The 14,977-nt window shown below is 32.6% G+C and overlaps 1 protein-coding gene across 3 annotated transcripts; it reads right to left on the bottom strand.

The window, feature by feature from the left end:
- Positions 1 to 1,016: 1,016 nt before the first annotated feature.
- LOC113404127 (protein Teyrha-meyrha) lies at positions 1,017 to 13,614 on the bottom strand. Of its 3 annotated transcripts, none has more exons than XM_026644901.2 (8): positions 13,533 to 13,611; positions 12,996 to 13,057; positions 3,476 to 3,670; positions 2,840 to 3,005; positions 2,562 to 2,737; positions 2,242 to 2,455; positions 1,892 to 1,994; positions 1,017 to 1,414 (listed from the first exon to the last, which is right to left on the bottom strand). In XM_026644901.2, the coding sequence occupies exons 2-8, from the start codon at positions 12,996 to 12,998 to the stop codon at positions 1,228 to 1,230; spliced, it is 1,044 nt and encodes a 347-aa protein (XP_026500686.1). In that variant the 5' UTR covers positions 12,999 to 13,057; positions 13,533 to 13,611; the 3' UTR covers positions 1,017 to 1,227. The 3 variants fall into 3 exon arrangements, with proteins under 3 accessions (XP_026500686.1, XP_026500687.1, XP_026500688.1); XM_026644903.2 differs by having other exon boundaries at positions 1,328 to 1,414; positions 1,897 to 1,994; XM_026644902.2 differs by lacking the exon at positions 12,996 to 13,057 and having other exon boundaries at positions 1,018 to 1,414; positions 13,533 to 13,614.
- Positions 13,615 to 14,977: the final 1,363 nt, after the last annotated feature.

Below are 14,977 nucleotides of genomic sequence, written 5' to 3'. Positions count from 1 at the left end.
CACAGTGAAGCATGCATTTTTTTTAGACTAGTAACCTTTTAATACTAGACACAGATTAGATATTCTAAGAATACGATTAACATCAATGAAACAGTCATATTTACACAAATATTTTAAATTCAACAATTCAATTTTACCAATTTTTCGATTTATATTAAATCTGAAGAATTCTATTAATAGGTTAAAATGGACACAATATTTACAAAAGAGTTTTTATAAGTATATATAAAGGTATATTTTTTAGTCGAGGAAGACAAAGCAACTATATTAAACAATTATGATTATAATTTCAATAAATAAATAAACTATATTCTAAATTAACAACACGAAGCAAAGTATATATAAGCGTACAGGATATTCCACAAGAGGAAAAAATCAATATAGATTATTTTTGCGTTTCTGTAAAACCTAATTGCAATCATGTATGACTCACACTATTTTAAATACGCGCGTTAAAAAATATATTTAAATTTGATGCGATGTGATGCCGATTTAAGCGGTTGAATTTTTTAAATTTTAAAACAATCACAAAGTGAAGATATGACCGGACTCCATGTCTAAATATATTTTAAACATTTTGATTAAGAGCTAAGATAATACTAAATTACATTACATTTTCAACTTCTGTTTAGTCTAAGTATATTTATGATACTATTTTTTTTTAGATATTTTAGGCTATCGTAGTTACATAATATGTACATTAATCTTATATTAATATTTTATAGAAATTGTAACCTTCGCAAACCTTAATAAAATCAAACAAAATGATAAGACTTATACAACAGTCAAAATTAGTTTCATTTGAAATAATAATTTATTAGTGCTATAAAAAGATAAAACGTAAAAATTATTCGAAAATGTTTTGGGTTTTAATCCATATGTATGTTTTCATGACTTTCATTCATACTTTTGTTTCATTGCGACAAAATAACTATGAAGTAAGCCAACATTTTGACATGTCGATATTTCTTGCCGACACTCATATCCTTTTCTTTTTAATAAACCTCATGGTCGAAGGCCCTCACTCGGATACTTAAAGGACATCGTGTTAAGGGTCCAAACACACCCAACTCACAGATATAACGATAGATACCCGTGATTTATAGTGAAATAATTGTCCTGAGAGAGGACCGAAGTCGTAACCGATGGCACAGAAGTCAGTTACAGTGACTACTGGACCATCCAGTCACAACAAATCGTAGCATATGATTAAAGAATAAAGTAGGTTTAGTTGCGCGAGTCTGTCGAGGAAGGCATTTCACCGTCGATCTTGTGGCGAGCATGGGCGTAAGCGTCGGCGAGCGCGGGCCACGTGTCCGTGCCGGCGGCCCACTCCGACGTGCTCACCTCGGCCGGCCTCTCCACACTCTCCGTCTTGGCGCACTCGAGTGACAGAGGCTTGGGAGTCTCAATCCTGTATTCACGATAAGGATGCGTTTGAATTTATTTATCATGAGTTACTAAGCCATTTATTTAGTTTACATATAAGCTCGATTCGAAGAAATTTGTTTTCAACTATTCCCTGGAAGACAAATATCCTGCAATGAACAGTGTCCTACGTCTAAAGACATGACATGATGTTAGAATACAAGTTTATACGTAGGTAGCGTCGATACATTAGTTATTCGATTTCTAATAATTAGTTCTTTGTGTTGATGCGCTCCAGTTAGGTCAGTGTAATAAAGTCAAGAAAAATAACATTAGATCCAGTTCTAAGGCTCTAAAATAGTAATACAATGAATAGAACTCCTACAGTAACAGTCTATGAAAGTTATTTATCACCAGGTCGCTGACTGACACTAAGATAAAATTACATTTTAACTTATATGAATTGAAAGTGTTTGTGCGTTTAAAAAGCTATTTGTTTGCGTGTGATGTACTTAGAAAATACCTCACGCGTTCAGGCGACTGCATCGTATCGTTGGTGCTGGATATTTCAAGATCTTCAGCGTAACTCAGGTGTATCTTTTCTCCATCGTTGCGTGAGTCTTTTTCTGAAATGAAAAAACCGTAAAAAAATTTTTCAAAATAAGGATTTTGTCTAGGTAAGATATTATGACCAATTCTTAATCAAATGCCTCAGGGGCGTCTGCTGGAGAAATGTTTAGGTGTCATAAATCGTTGTCTCTAGTAATCACAAGCGCTGTTTCTAGTACCTGACTAGTTCGAGTGGTTGATAACCCGAAGAGATATAAGGTGCGTGTCTAACGGTATTACGTGCTTATGTTATAAACAACGTACCGTCGACGTTTATGGCAGCTTCCGGCCAACCGAGCGAGTCGCCCTCTACATCGACAGGCTCGTCTTCAGCATCGTATGAACGAGACTCGCGTGGACGTTCCTCGCGCCTTTCATCTTCTAAATCGTAACCGAGCATGCTTTCCACAGTATGGTGACGCTTGCGTGTACGCAATTTTAGTCTCCTCTGTCGGTTTGCGCGAATACGTTGGTAAGTCTGTTTATAAAACATACACTCATTTTATAATATAAAAATCAATCAGTCTGCATTATATATGATATAATATATCATATTTTCTAAAAAATAATGTTCTTATTATTACCTCCCAGCGAGCATCCTCATCTTGGTGATGAAGCGAATGTGAAGGAGCTGCCGCTTCGCGAGGTATCGCTGTTAGGCTGTACAAATGCTGCAGTTCTTGCAAGAAATGCGCTTGCGCGACGCCTGGACCGAGTCTGGCTCCACAAACGCCGCAAGCGGACTTACGTTCACCGTCCGCTATCAATAGATTTAGTTATACATTTTTAACGTAATGTTGTTATTTTATGATAATTGTCATAGATGTCTAGGTTTTAAAATTAAGTAAAATTAATTTCTTACGCGAAAATAGTTCATGGGAATCGGAACAAGTAGCGGTAGCTGGTTGGTCTTCGTCTTTGCAGGGCCGCGGTGAGGCCGAGGCCGCGGAGCCGGGAGAGCTCGTGTCGTCGCGCACCGCATATGTATGCCGATAGAGCGGCGGAGTGCTATTGTCATCGCGGACACCCTGAACCAAATTGCACTCTAGATCATCTCAATAATAATATATCAATCAACCAGATAAAAAAAATGTGAATACATCTGTATAACAATTGGTAATAAGTAGTGAAATCTAAATATCTAAGTCTCATTGTCTTTGATTCATCATAGATCTATTACTGGAGGACTCTGTAATAGAAGTATGTATAGTAATAAGTATGCACAGTAATAGAATTATATGGCGTAATCAGCCGTTAAATGAGACAATAACTTAATAGTAATAATACAGGTTCCACAGACAACTTTTAACACCTCCATGTTCCATATTCACAATGCGTTTACTTGTGCGGTACAAAGCGATACTGTCAGATGTTAAAATTGTTCTTTTTTATTTGTACTTCAACGTAATACGACTCTGAATATTAAACATATCAATAACCGTTTAGGTTATTTAATTACGATTAACTCAAACTTAATATGGTCAAAATGAATACACACTCTTAATGCTTGCCCGACACTTTGTCCAAGAGCGTATTGCTCTCCCAAATGTCTAGCAAATGCTTTTCCGGGATAAAGCGGATGAAAAGCACCTCCTATCGGCCGAAATGCACCACAACCGAAACTCTGCAGCGCTGGGTGCAGGAACTGCGGCGCCATATGATGAAGGAAACCCTCCATGATAACCGCAGCCGTCTAAAAACAGACGTCTAGTTAAAGATGAATTATAAAATAAATAAATCGCAAGCGCTGCAAATTAAAATATTATATGACAATAGAACAACACCAAATTTTCAAAACAATACTATCCAGATCTTACTACCTTCCTAATATTATAAATGTGAACGTTTGGACGAATTTATGTTTTATGGAAGAGCGGATCTGAACGAAATTTTGCGCAGAGATTGATTAAAGTTTGGAATACCACATGGGTTACTTTTTATGTTGGGAAAATATAACTAACACTTGCATTTCCCCCCATCCTTCTCATACAACTGAGCGAAGCCGCGAGCAGAAATTAATAATAATATAATATTTTAAATATTCTAATGAATGAAAGAACATCATTTATCCGTGTTTTCTTGACTCAACCTGTAAATCTGTTAACATTTAATTGAATTCAGTAGCAATAGATTAACATAATACTTTACATAAACTAACTCTATGGAATAAATAATTTTAATGATTGTTCTAAATCATCCTAAAAATTCACAAAAAGTCGTTGTCATTGTACCGAAGAAAGAAATAAAAGCATTCCGATCACAAAATAGTAAAAACGTTTCCTTTATAAAAAGTAGTCGTTTTAAATGACCCAAGAAAAATAAACAGAAAAAGATTAACAGCCGTCAAAGAATAAAACCACAAGAATAGTTATAAGTGTTTATTTTGAAAACAATCGTATTACATGTTTGTCGGGAGCGCTCTGGCCGATAGTTCGGGAGGGCTTCCTCCTTGAAACAATAAACGTCTTCAAAACACACGTATGTACGTGATGCTGACCACCGGTTCTCAGAATTGCGTAACATTTAATTTTGGTTTTAAGAATACATTCCTTAGTATTAGGACGGCAAGGATGCATGCCTTATAATATTAAATGAGCAATCAATTTTATGTACTTATGTATGTAATTCTGTATATCTGAGACGGTTCTAGCGATTTGGCTTCAATTTTGTATGTAGTTAACAAGGTTTTGGCTCTTTATGTTTATTTATGTGGGTTTTTTCAATTACTTATTAATATAGAAAAGCTTGGTCGCCCAGTTCCTATTATATAATGAACACAAGACTTATCCAACTGACATTATTACTTCGGATTTGTAGTATTTTGTATAATTATCGCTTACCAAAAAAACGACAAAGTATTTTTAACATATTTATTTTCTTTTAAATTCTGTTATAAGTTTATTTTCAAATAAATTATTTGTTTGTGGTTTATTTTAGACATTTCTGGACGTCGTGAGCACTGTCTTTGATAAAAGAATGAATTTTATGATTGATAACTTATTTTTTATATAAATGATACAAATTTAAGTAACGAGAAAAGGGTAAAGTTTTTAATAAGTATAAGACAACGAGTAAACGCGTAAACCCGATAAACATTTATTTACGTATGAGTAGACTTCAAACAGCGATGTGTCTGTGGTCGTTGATGACAGCCCTTACTGTGTTGGTCTCCAATTAGTCCTCAGGAATTAAGTGGAATGGCTGCGTCGTAATCAATCGGGTAGTAAACAATGATCTCCTTTGAGTCAGGTGCGCGTTCTGTTGGCCTTAGCTTTAACAAACACGGAGCCACGTGTCTGATGCATTTATTTGTTTTCTTTGTAAACACGAGACATCGTGCAGACTGGACCGTGTTACGATATAGCTCGTATATATAGCACGATGTATGTATGTATCTTTTTAACTACAACTTATAATACCATGTATGAAGGACTATAATGACTATAAAACAAAAGGCAGATGGAGCGCGCGGAGCATTTTAGTGGATCACTAGAGCAAATAGAAAATCAAAACGAACTTAAATAAGTTAGTTTCAAAAGTATAAAAAATTATATATCGGAAATTTGATTTGCTCTTTGGTTTTGAAATTAAAAAATAATATTAATTTTTTAAATATATTAATATAATTCAGTATAATGTCTTGACATCATAGTTAATTCAACCGCTATAAATACGATAAGTTTGCTACCGAAGAGGTATCGCGTAAGAATTAATGTCTAAATACAAAATAATTATTGATTGCGTACTACAACTGGCTTTTATTAAAAATGATTATCGATATTTCCAATAATTTTCCATTGTGGTGAATGAAAATTACAAAATTAAAGTGTTTCATTATTGCTAGTTTTAACTAATTTGAAGTGTATTTCTTTTATCCGAATTCATGCCGAACTACTAATCCGATTCATGAGACTTTCAAAACACGATACAAACAGTTCAGGACGAATATGGGCTACATACTATGTTTATATTTTTGAACTAAAAAATATTTTGTCATCGTATACCAAGACAGTCTAGGACATTTTTGAAACAAACACTGTCAAAACTTTATAACAAATCACCTTTGTATAAATTTTATACATCCGAAATGTCTACAGTAAATACCACAGTCATTTTTTTATATTTAAAAAGAGGAAAAGAGATAAACGACAACTGTAATTCAATTCATTTGTTATGCATTATTTCATATTAAAATAATCGTTATCCGTAAATAATAATCACATTTACTCTTTGCAATTTGGAGTGAAAGATTGAGATATTAAAAGATGTTTAAATAAGCGCATCAAAATGAGACGTGGGGCGTGCGTCGTGTACGGGAAAATATATTACAATACGGGCGAATAGATAGATCGCTTGGGTCGATGTTCATTACGTTAACTATTAATGTTACCCGTGCAAAATAGGAGCAAATTTTAACAATATTCAAAACCCTCAATTAAATACATTTCGGCTATTTATTTCATCTAAAATAATATTTAAAGTTGTGTTCTTAATTCAAATATCAGTGGTTTTTCTTAATTCTGAGAGTATTTCCATTCCAAACCGTTGTTAGTTTTTATTTGACTATTAATAAGTAAGTGATATGCTTCCACGTTGATTACAGGAATTCGCATTAAATATTTATTGTTAATAGACTGTAAAACCAAAATATTAGATGCTCTATGAGTATTAGATGCTCACGCGCAAATAAGGATATAAAAGAACTTCCATACCGTGGCTACTATGCGCTTGTACCGTTACAATCACACCATAACTATATAACTAGGCCGATTTGTTATAGAGTAATCGAAATTGTAATGCAAACTGAGCAGACTACGAGGTAGTTTTGCAATCAACGCTACAATCTTACCTTAATAGGACTCTGTAACGTTTGCCGCACTTCAGATTCATAGGTGTTATGCAAATGACCTCTTACGTGTTCCGTTGATCCAAATACAAAACGATCTAAATGCACTTTGCATTTATATAATTGCTTGTGACATGTTAAGGACTAAATAGCTTTCGTATCGTCCCAATAGTACTTTCAATTTATTAAATAATTGAAACGAATTACCAGCGAAATTGTTATCATACTTATAGAACGTTGCATCTTGAATGCTCGGAATTGGTTACTTCGGATTTTATTGGTTCAGCTCAGTGAGGTTTTCATTGCTCATGTTGATATTACGGGTTTACATATATATTTGATGAAACTGATTGTTTAAGAAGAAAACAAAAAATAAAGACAACCTGTAGTTTCATCAACCTGTAAATGGCTCACCCACTTCTGGTCAAGGCCACATCTCACTCTTGTGGTTAAGTGATACTCATACAGGTTATATCACGATATTTTCCTTAACTGCTGAGCACGAGATAAATTGTACACACAAGCAAATATGAATTCAGTAGTGCTTACTCGGACTTAAACCTGCGAACTTCACGGCATAGGTATTAACTTCCGCTGTTGCTCGCGACACTCCCTACCAATAATTTTACTCGTAAGCCCGTGTTTTATATAATTTTTTTCCTTTCCAGGTCTCGAGCTAAGTAGGTCTAGGTTGTTTATTACGATCGGTTATCTAGTTTAGTCCAGTTGAGGAACAACTAATCTAATATTTTCAAGTATAACTTTCTGTTGTAAATCTATAATCGTGCGAAGTTGATATTCGATGATTATTTATTATTAAATCATTTTAATATTATTTAAAAATAATAATTATTCCCTCAAAATAAATATTTATAAATAAATATTTCCTGAATAAACGTGTCATAATATTTTAGTTTTTCGACACAATACGACACTCTTCTATATGGACTGCCGTAAGCTCACAACACGTAGAATACAAGTATATAGAAATTATAAAGTATTTGTACAACAACTGCACAAGCAGAGATAAACTTGAGACGACAGGACCACCGATATCCATAAGGAGAGGCGTAAGGCAAGGCGACCCACTATCTCCGAGAATTTTTATAGCTGTACTGGAGAGCGTCTTCAGAAATCTGAATTGGGAAATAACAGGGCTGAACATTAACGGTAAATACATCAGCCATCTAAGATTTGCCGACGATATTATTCTACTATCCGAAAGTGTTAAAGAGATGCAATCAGTGATACAGTCACTAAAAACTATGAGCTACGAAGTGGGTTTTGAAATAAATTTGAATGAAACAAAAATTATCACCAACAGTACAAAACCCCCCATATATCAGACCAAAAACCATTTGATTACGTAGATAGTTATATATACCTAGGCAAACAAATTTCCTCTGGAAAAAAAACAATGAATTAGAAGTTGAACGAAGAATTTCAGGAGCGTGGAAAAAGTTCTGGAGTCTAAAAGAAATAGTGAAGGGATACCATGCCAATCAATTTAAAGAAGAAACTAATGGACACATGCCTGCTCCCCTCTATCACCTACGGCTGCCAAACATGTAAATACTCGCTACGAGTAAAAAACAAAATCAGATCCTGCCAAAGAAGCATGGAAAGAAGCATTGCAAATGTGAGAAAAATACAAAAAGTTCCACACAATATCAAACGGGAAAAGACTAAAGTTACAGATGCACTTAGTTTCTCTCAGAAGCTAAAGTGGCGCTGGGCAGGCCATGTAGCCAGGATGAGCGATGACCGTTGGACTTCTAGACTGACCTTATGGCGGGTCCTGCCGGTATTAGAAAGAGAGGAAGACCAATAACTCGTTGGGATAACGACATAATAAAAATAGCGGGTAAAAACTGGAAGACGATTGCCAAAGATCTGGAGGAGGCCTTCACCCTCACATAAGAGGGGTTCGTGCATTTTAATCTTATTTTTTATATTAAGTATAAATTTTATATTATTTTAATTTAATTTATCAATCCAATTAACATAACTATATTATTAATGCACATTATTATCTAATATTATAATTATAATGTAAATCATAATTAACTGTAATTTATGCCAGCAATAAAAGGCTTTTTATTTTATTTATTTATTTTTTTTATGAATATTTTAGTACCCATAATAGAATACAGGTTTTATTATTGTTGTATTCCATTGAGTACCGTTGCTCATCGCCGCTTACACCATAAGTATAGAATAGAACAGTTGGAACGCATTATACGCAACGATCATTTCTACAGTCATCGTTACGTGCAAACCTAAACATTTGAGAAAAGAATATGGCCGCCGAGCAATAAATACACCTACTAACGTAAACTTTATGAAATGATACATTTGGTGCACTCGCCTTCGTACGATTCCGTTTGTCTATTTTTAAACAAAAGTCGAGTCCTAGTTGAGGCTAAGCACGTAATTGCTTCAAACATCGAACCTATACAGACGTCTCAAAGGATATTTAATAATTAGATATTTCATGTGTTATTATTAGTGTTATAATTTTTTATCTCAAAGGTTGAAGTTGAAGGATACAATTTTGATGCTTTTATGCATGACGCATGTTAATTAGCTTGAGTTTTTTTTTAATCGACAAATTTTTAATTTGTCATTTTTGTGAAATATCTATTGGCGCGTTTTGAGTACCTCTTAAGGTAAGGCTTTTAGGTGATCTATAAAAATACAAGAAAGATGTATTTCTTACACTAAAATGTAAGAGAAAAATTATGGATTCTAATATATGTAATAACGCCACCGTAATTTTAGGGACACCAAAATGTGCATTTAGCAAAAATATTAAAAATAACGAATCCAACATTGATACCGATTAATAATTATACATACAACATAAATCACTAATTCAATATTATTTTAATAAAAAGTGATAGTTATATATTCTGCTAGTTCGACAGTCTTCTAAATTATAATTCTCTACTCTGCCTTTTAACTATTTATTTAACAATCACTAATTGTTCCCGGTTAAACGTTAACTAATCGACCACAGACATAAACTCCTAAGCTATTTATAAATATTTAAAAAAATATATCATAAATAAAAATCATTATCATCATAGGCCCATAGGAGTCTTCCAGGGTGCGGCAAACCGTCCGGTTCTCCGCCTTTCGGATCTAGTCGGGTCCCGCCACTGTCTTCAGGTCATGGGTCCACGGGGCTTGAACTACGATGCGTTTGCCGATCCGTGATCTTTAAGACTTTGCTTCAATAGCCATCGGTCTATCGATATACGCAAATACCTCAATACCCCATCACTCTGCAAATCATCTCCAGTCCTTTTCCGTATTACCTAATTTCTGATTTTATCCTTGCGTTTATGAACTTTTCCTACGGTTAGTGCCTATGTTAAAAAATAATTTGTTAAAATCATTCGTCTTTAAACACTGCTTTATATGTACAGTATGGGAGCTGAAAATATGTTTTAGTAGGTAAATATGTGAGAATAGACCGTCGGCGAAATTGGTCGATAGATTTCAAGATTAGATCCTAATTGATTACTTTACGCTTCCTTGGACAATTTCATAAAATGGGTTTATTTCATAATATGGTCCGCTAAACGTGTAAATCAGTGTTTCTAATGGTGGATAATGTAACTATTTTATAATACTTATATTATAATCATTAATATTTGACCGTATCATGAAATAACTGTGCGTTTAGCTTCCCGTATCGTAAGCGCTGACTGTACATTGATCTCTCCAGACCATTATGGGCAGCGAGTATTTACCATTTCATTAAATACAGAGGTTTTATTAAAATTGTACTACGGAAATTAGAATCAACGATTCATTGACAAAATAATTAATGAAATAAAAAAATATAAGATTAAAATACAACAATTAATATTAGTTTGAAAGTGTACCAAATATGTACGTAATAAATATAAAAAAAAAACCTTTCGAATAAACCCTTTTTAAAAACCACCAGAAATGAACGCATTTACATTTACAGCTGGAAATTGTTAAGAGATAGGACGCAATCACAAAATATGTGATCGATTATAGCGATATTAATTATGTATTTATAATACTCATCAAAATTTAACGATTCACAAAAGTCAAAGTCAAAAATCTTTATTCAATATAGAAGTGTTTACACTTGCTTATTGATTGTCAAAAATCTACCACCGGTTCGGAATTTAGCACCTCGGACCTGAGAAGAACCGGCGAAAGAAACTCAGCGGGATATATATATATATATATTTTTAACCATTATTATGTACAATGATAATTATATTTTAGTTATTTGAAGCAGCCTGGAGGCGATCATTTCATTTAATTTCAAACATCCCAACATGCTCTAGACTTAATTAGTGCAATCAATTCAAATATATAATATTAATCTAAACAGAAAATCTAATTAAAATTATTTATTTTAAATAAGTTTCCTATAAACTACGAAAATATTCGCAAAATGTAAAATTATTGTTATTTATAACTATTAGAGATCATTTTGCAATAATAATTAATTAAACGTTATAATTATTGCAAAATTAACGTCGATTTAGGCCATGGTAAAAATATTAGACTTAGCCATATATTTATTTAACAAAACAAATTTTTAGTCATCCTATTTCAAAATTATGCCTGAGAATTTCCCTCAAATAATTTTAGTCATTGCTTCGAAATAAAAGTATAAAATACATTACGATTTTTAAATGTGTATGTACCTATTTCTCGTATTCATGCAATTTCTAAATTTAAACATGTTATATAGATTTATTATGTACGCAAATAAAAACGATTTTAATTCAATAACCTGTCACGGACGATACTGAAATTGTTTTGTATAGATCTAAGTATGATTCTGAGTTTCCTAATTCCGTAACAAGTGTGAAATGGCAATTTTTCATTGATTTCAGTAATAATTGGCCAATAAGTGGGCAATAAAATCCAGCATGTAGTGGTTGAAAGAAATACTGTTGGGCCTGATTTATGCGTGATAGGAATGCGCCCCTTTTTCAATAAGCCACGCGATAAGAATCATTGCCTAGAGCCGTGGAACGGCGGCCCGAGTATGCAATTAAATTTTTTTTCCAAAAACGAATTTCTAAATCTTCGTTACGTCTTTTATTTAACACAGAAAGTATTTTCCATTTATAAAAAAGAAATATATAATCTCGATATAATTTTTAAAATTTGTAGTTTTTTTTTTTTAAAAAGTGTTTGTCATATATTTTACGATTTAATACACCGTCTCATTAGTAAAAAAACATAAAATTACTTCTCGTAAATGTTCTACTGCTAAGCAAAGGCCTCCTCTCCTGTCGAGGAGAAGGGTTAAAGCTAATTCTACCACTCGACCACCCTACTCTTTTATAGGTTTGTGTAAACAAATGCGTCACAATATGATTATTCCTTTCTACAGCATAAAAAAACATTTAACCAAATTTTCGGGTTTAAACTGAGTGCTACATGAAGATAATTGAAGCCACGTTTTTAAGTTCATACAGTCTCAGATCTCATCGAGTTCATATTGTCTAAAGTTTGCTAAATTGTTTGACAATAGTGCTAACGTTCTTATCATTTGCCCCCTGCGGTCAGTTATGATTTTAGTGACATCTCTCAGTACGTATTTTAACGTTTATTCATATAAAACATACTGAATATAAGATTACATTTAGATGTTTAACTTGTTTTTAAATAATGAAAGATTATTAAAAAAAAAATTAACTTTTACGGTGAATCGTTTTTATTGTTAAATATTATAATAATTTATTTGTATTTTGTTTAAAACGTATTTATATAATATTATTAGATTATGTCTCATAAGTTTTCTGAATATTTTTACTAAATAATTTTGTATTTTAAAGATAATAAAAAATACTCAACTCAGATAACTAATGGTTTCTAAATAAAAATATTTATATAAAAAAAACACTTACTTTTATAATAAATTGTTTTAATAATCTATTATTTAGGTCAGAGGTAAAGTAAATGGAAGTTGATTGAATTCAAAAAAAATTTACGTATGATAATATCACACACATAATTAAAAATAAATTGGAGAACTATCAAAATTATTTATTAAAGCTGTAATACCAAGGAGTTTTCAAACAATTTTCAAGTGTTTATTTCTCAAATTCCCAAACTCGAAGAATTGAAAAGTCGCAATGCGTAATTGTATATTTGAAACTCATACCATTTATTCATATTAACATTGCGACAATGTCCCCGACACTAGCTCTCGACGCTGAGGGTCTTCTGAAAATAACGGTCCCGAAGCAATCACTAATGACGATCATTTAATGAAACTAAACTTATCACTCGTACAACACTAGTAGCGTCTAAAAGTAAAGTAATATTTTAATGCACGCAACTAAGAGTTACGTATACAGTTCGTTATATAAATATGAACGTATTAAAAAAACTTGAAAAAAACTATTATTAAAAAAAATAACTATTTTTAAAATCAGTTAACTCTTTTTAATAGAACAAATAATAACTCCTACACATGACATCTAGTTGCTGTACAATTTTTCAAATATTTAATTAATATATTTTTAATGCTGCAATTGTTTAATTAGAACGTATGGCCTATCATATGACACTAATTCTGGCAAATTTTCCAAATAAAAAAATCCCTAGAATTTTGTATCTAGTATATATTTAAACTTATTCTGAAGAAAAATCTGACTTTAACGTTTTCACTGTATTTTAAACTTTATTTAACACTTACCTTGTTTCAACAACTCCCACACAAAATACGCGGTTCGAGTTTTATGACGCGAGTTACGTGCTTTCAACGTGAAAAGCTAGCGACGACTGCCGGGCGGCAGCCGCTGGGCGGGCCCGCTCGCGACACGCCCCATCACACAACGAAAAAAATAACAACACTCAAAACTTATTGGATTTCCACGAAACACCTCTATTCTCCTCTTCTAGTAACAATTTATATCGCATTTACTAGGGATTTGATTAACGTCATCGTTCTGTTGAATTATCGACAATTGCTCTTTTTCATATAAACTTTGTAAGTAGTCAACATAGCAGTTAAAAATTTTGCATTTTAAACGCTTTCGTTTTACCTAAAAAATGTAAGAAACTTAACAGGGCGGAACGAGGAGACCTCTCCCTGGCGCAGATGTATGTACAAGAGAAAACAAATTTATCCAACGAGCATTTGCATATTTATAACGATATGATCCACAAAGAACTCAAAGCTTTGAAATGATTGCAAACACGTATCAAATACAACATTATAATATTTATAATATAATACTGTTAATAAATTGATCTGAAAAAAGAAATCTATAAATTGAAAATTTAAAACAATATTATGATAAATTAATTTTAATATTACGTCGCCATAAAATATTTCATTTGATTGTTGACATAACTAATGTTAACAAAGTGCTACGAACACGCTACGCGTAGATGAAATTCATTGCCCCACGAATATAATTATCTTTACTGCTATTATTAACTAAATTATAATATAAGAATATTTATAGCAATTTAATTATTTTAGTATAAGTTCATAGCAGACAAAATTATATTTTTTTTATAGAGTAAAAACGTATGTCTTTGAAAGTTAATAAATAACAATTTATTTTTAAATTAATTTGGTAAGATTGTCAACTAGTAAACTGGTGACATATCAGTGCCACTATAATAACGTAATTATTTATTACAACCACTCAAGCCACGAAAGGTAATAAAAATGAGAAATTATTTTTAATAATATTATCGGAGCAGGGCGCGGGCCCGGTGACACCACAATATTTTGGTGACGCTAATACCGACCCTTATTACCGGGAATTCCTCGCTGGCAAGTAGTGGGTAATAATAATAATCCCTCGACTTACTTTATGACCTCTTCGCAATTTTATGTGAGAATAAACCTTAACCTTATGAGTTTTATATACAACGTGATCTCGACGTGTTTAACGTAATATATCACTGGTAGCTTTAAAAAGTAGCTTTACAATGATGCGATCGTCATCGATTCGACTCGATGGACCACATTGGATTGAATTGCATTAGTCTCGCAGATGTTAATATAGCGGGTATATACATGAATCGGATGGCTGATCAATAATAATTACACGACATGCAAACTATCAATCGACAGATAATGTAAACCGCATACTGAGTCTGGCGGCAGCATTAATTGAAAGCTAA

Source organism: Vanessa tameamea, chromosome Z (assembly GCF_037043105.1).
Source record: "Vanessa tameamea isolate UH-Manoa-2023 chromosome Z, ilVanTame1 primary haplotype, whole genome shotgun sequence".
In the NCBI taxonomy this organism is placed as follows: Eukaryota; Metazoa; Arthropoda; class Insecta; order Lepidoptera; family Nymphalidae; genus Vanessa; species Vanessa tameamea.
The sequence above is the reverse complement of the archived record's forward strand: the minus strand, read 5'-3'. Positions and strand labels throughout refer to the sequence as shown.

Bases quoted from the DNA above. Each gene is read 5' to 3' on its own strand.
- LOC113404127 (XM_026644901.2), bottom strand. The intron at 2,456-2,561 runs GTAATAATAAGA...TTTTATAAACAG, and splicing joins ATGAGGATGCTCGCTGGGAG to ACTTACCAACGTATTCGCGC. The intron at 1,995-2,241 runs GTACGTTGTTTA...TTTTCATTTCAG, and splicing joins AGCTGCCATAAACGTCGACG to AAAAAGACTCACGCAACGAT.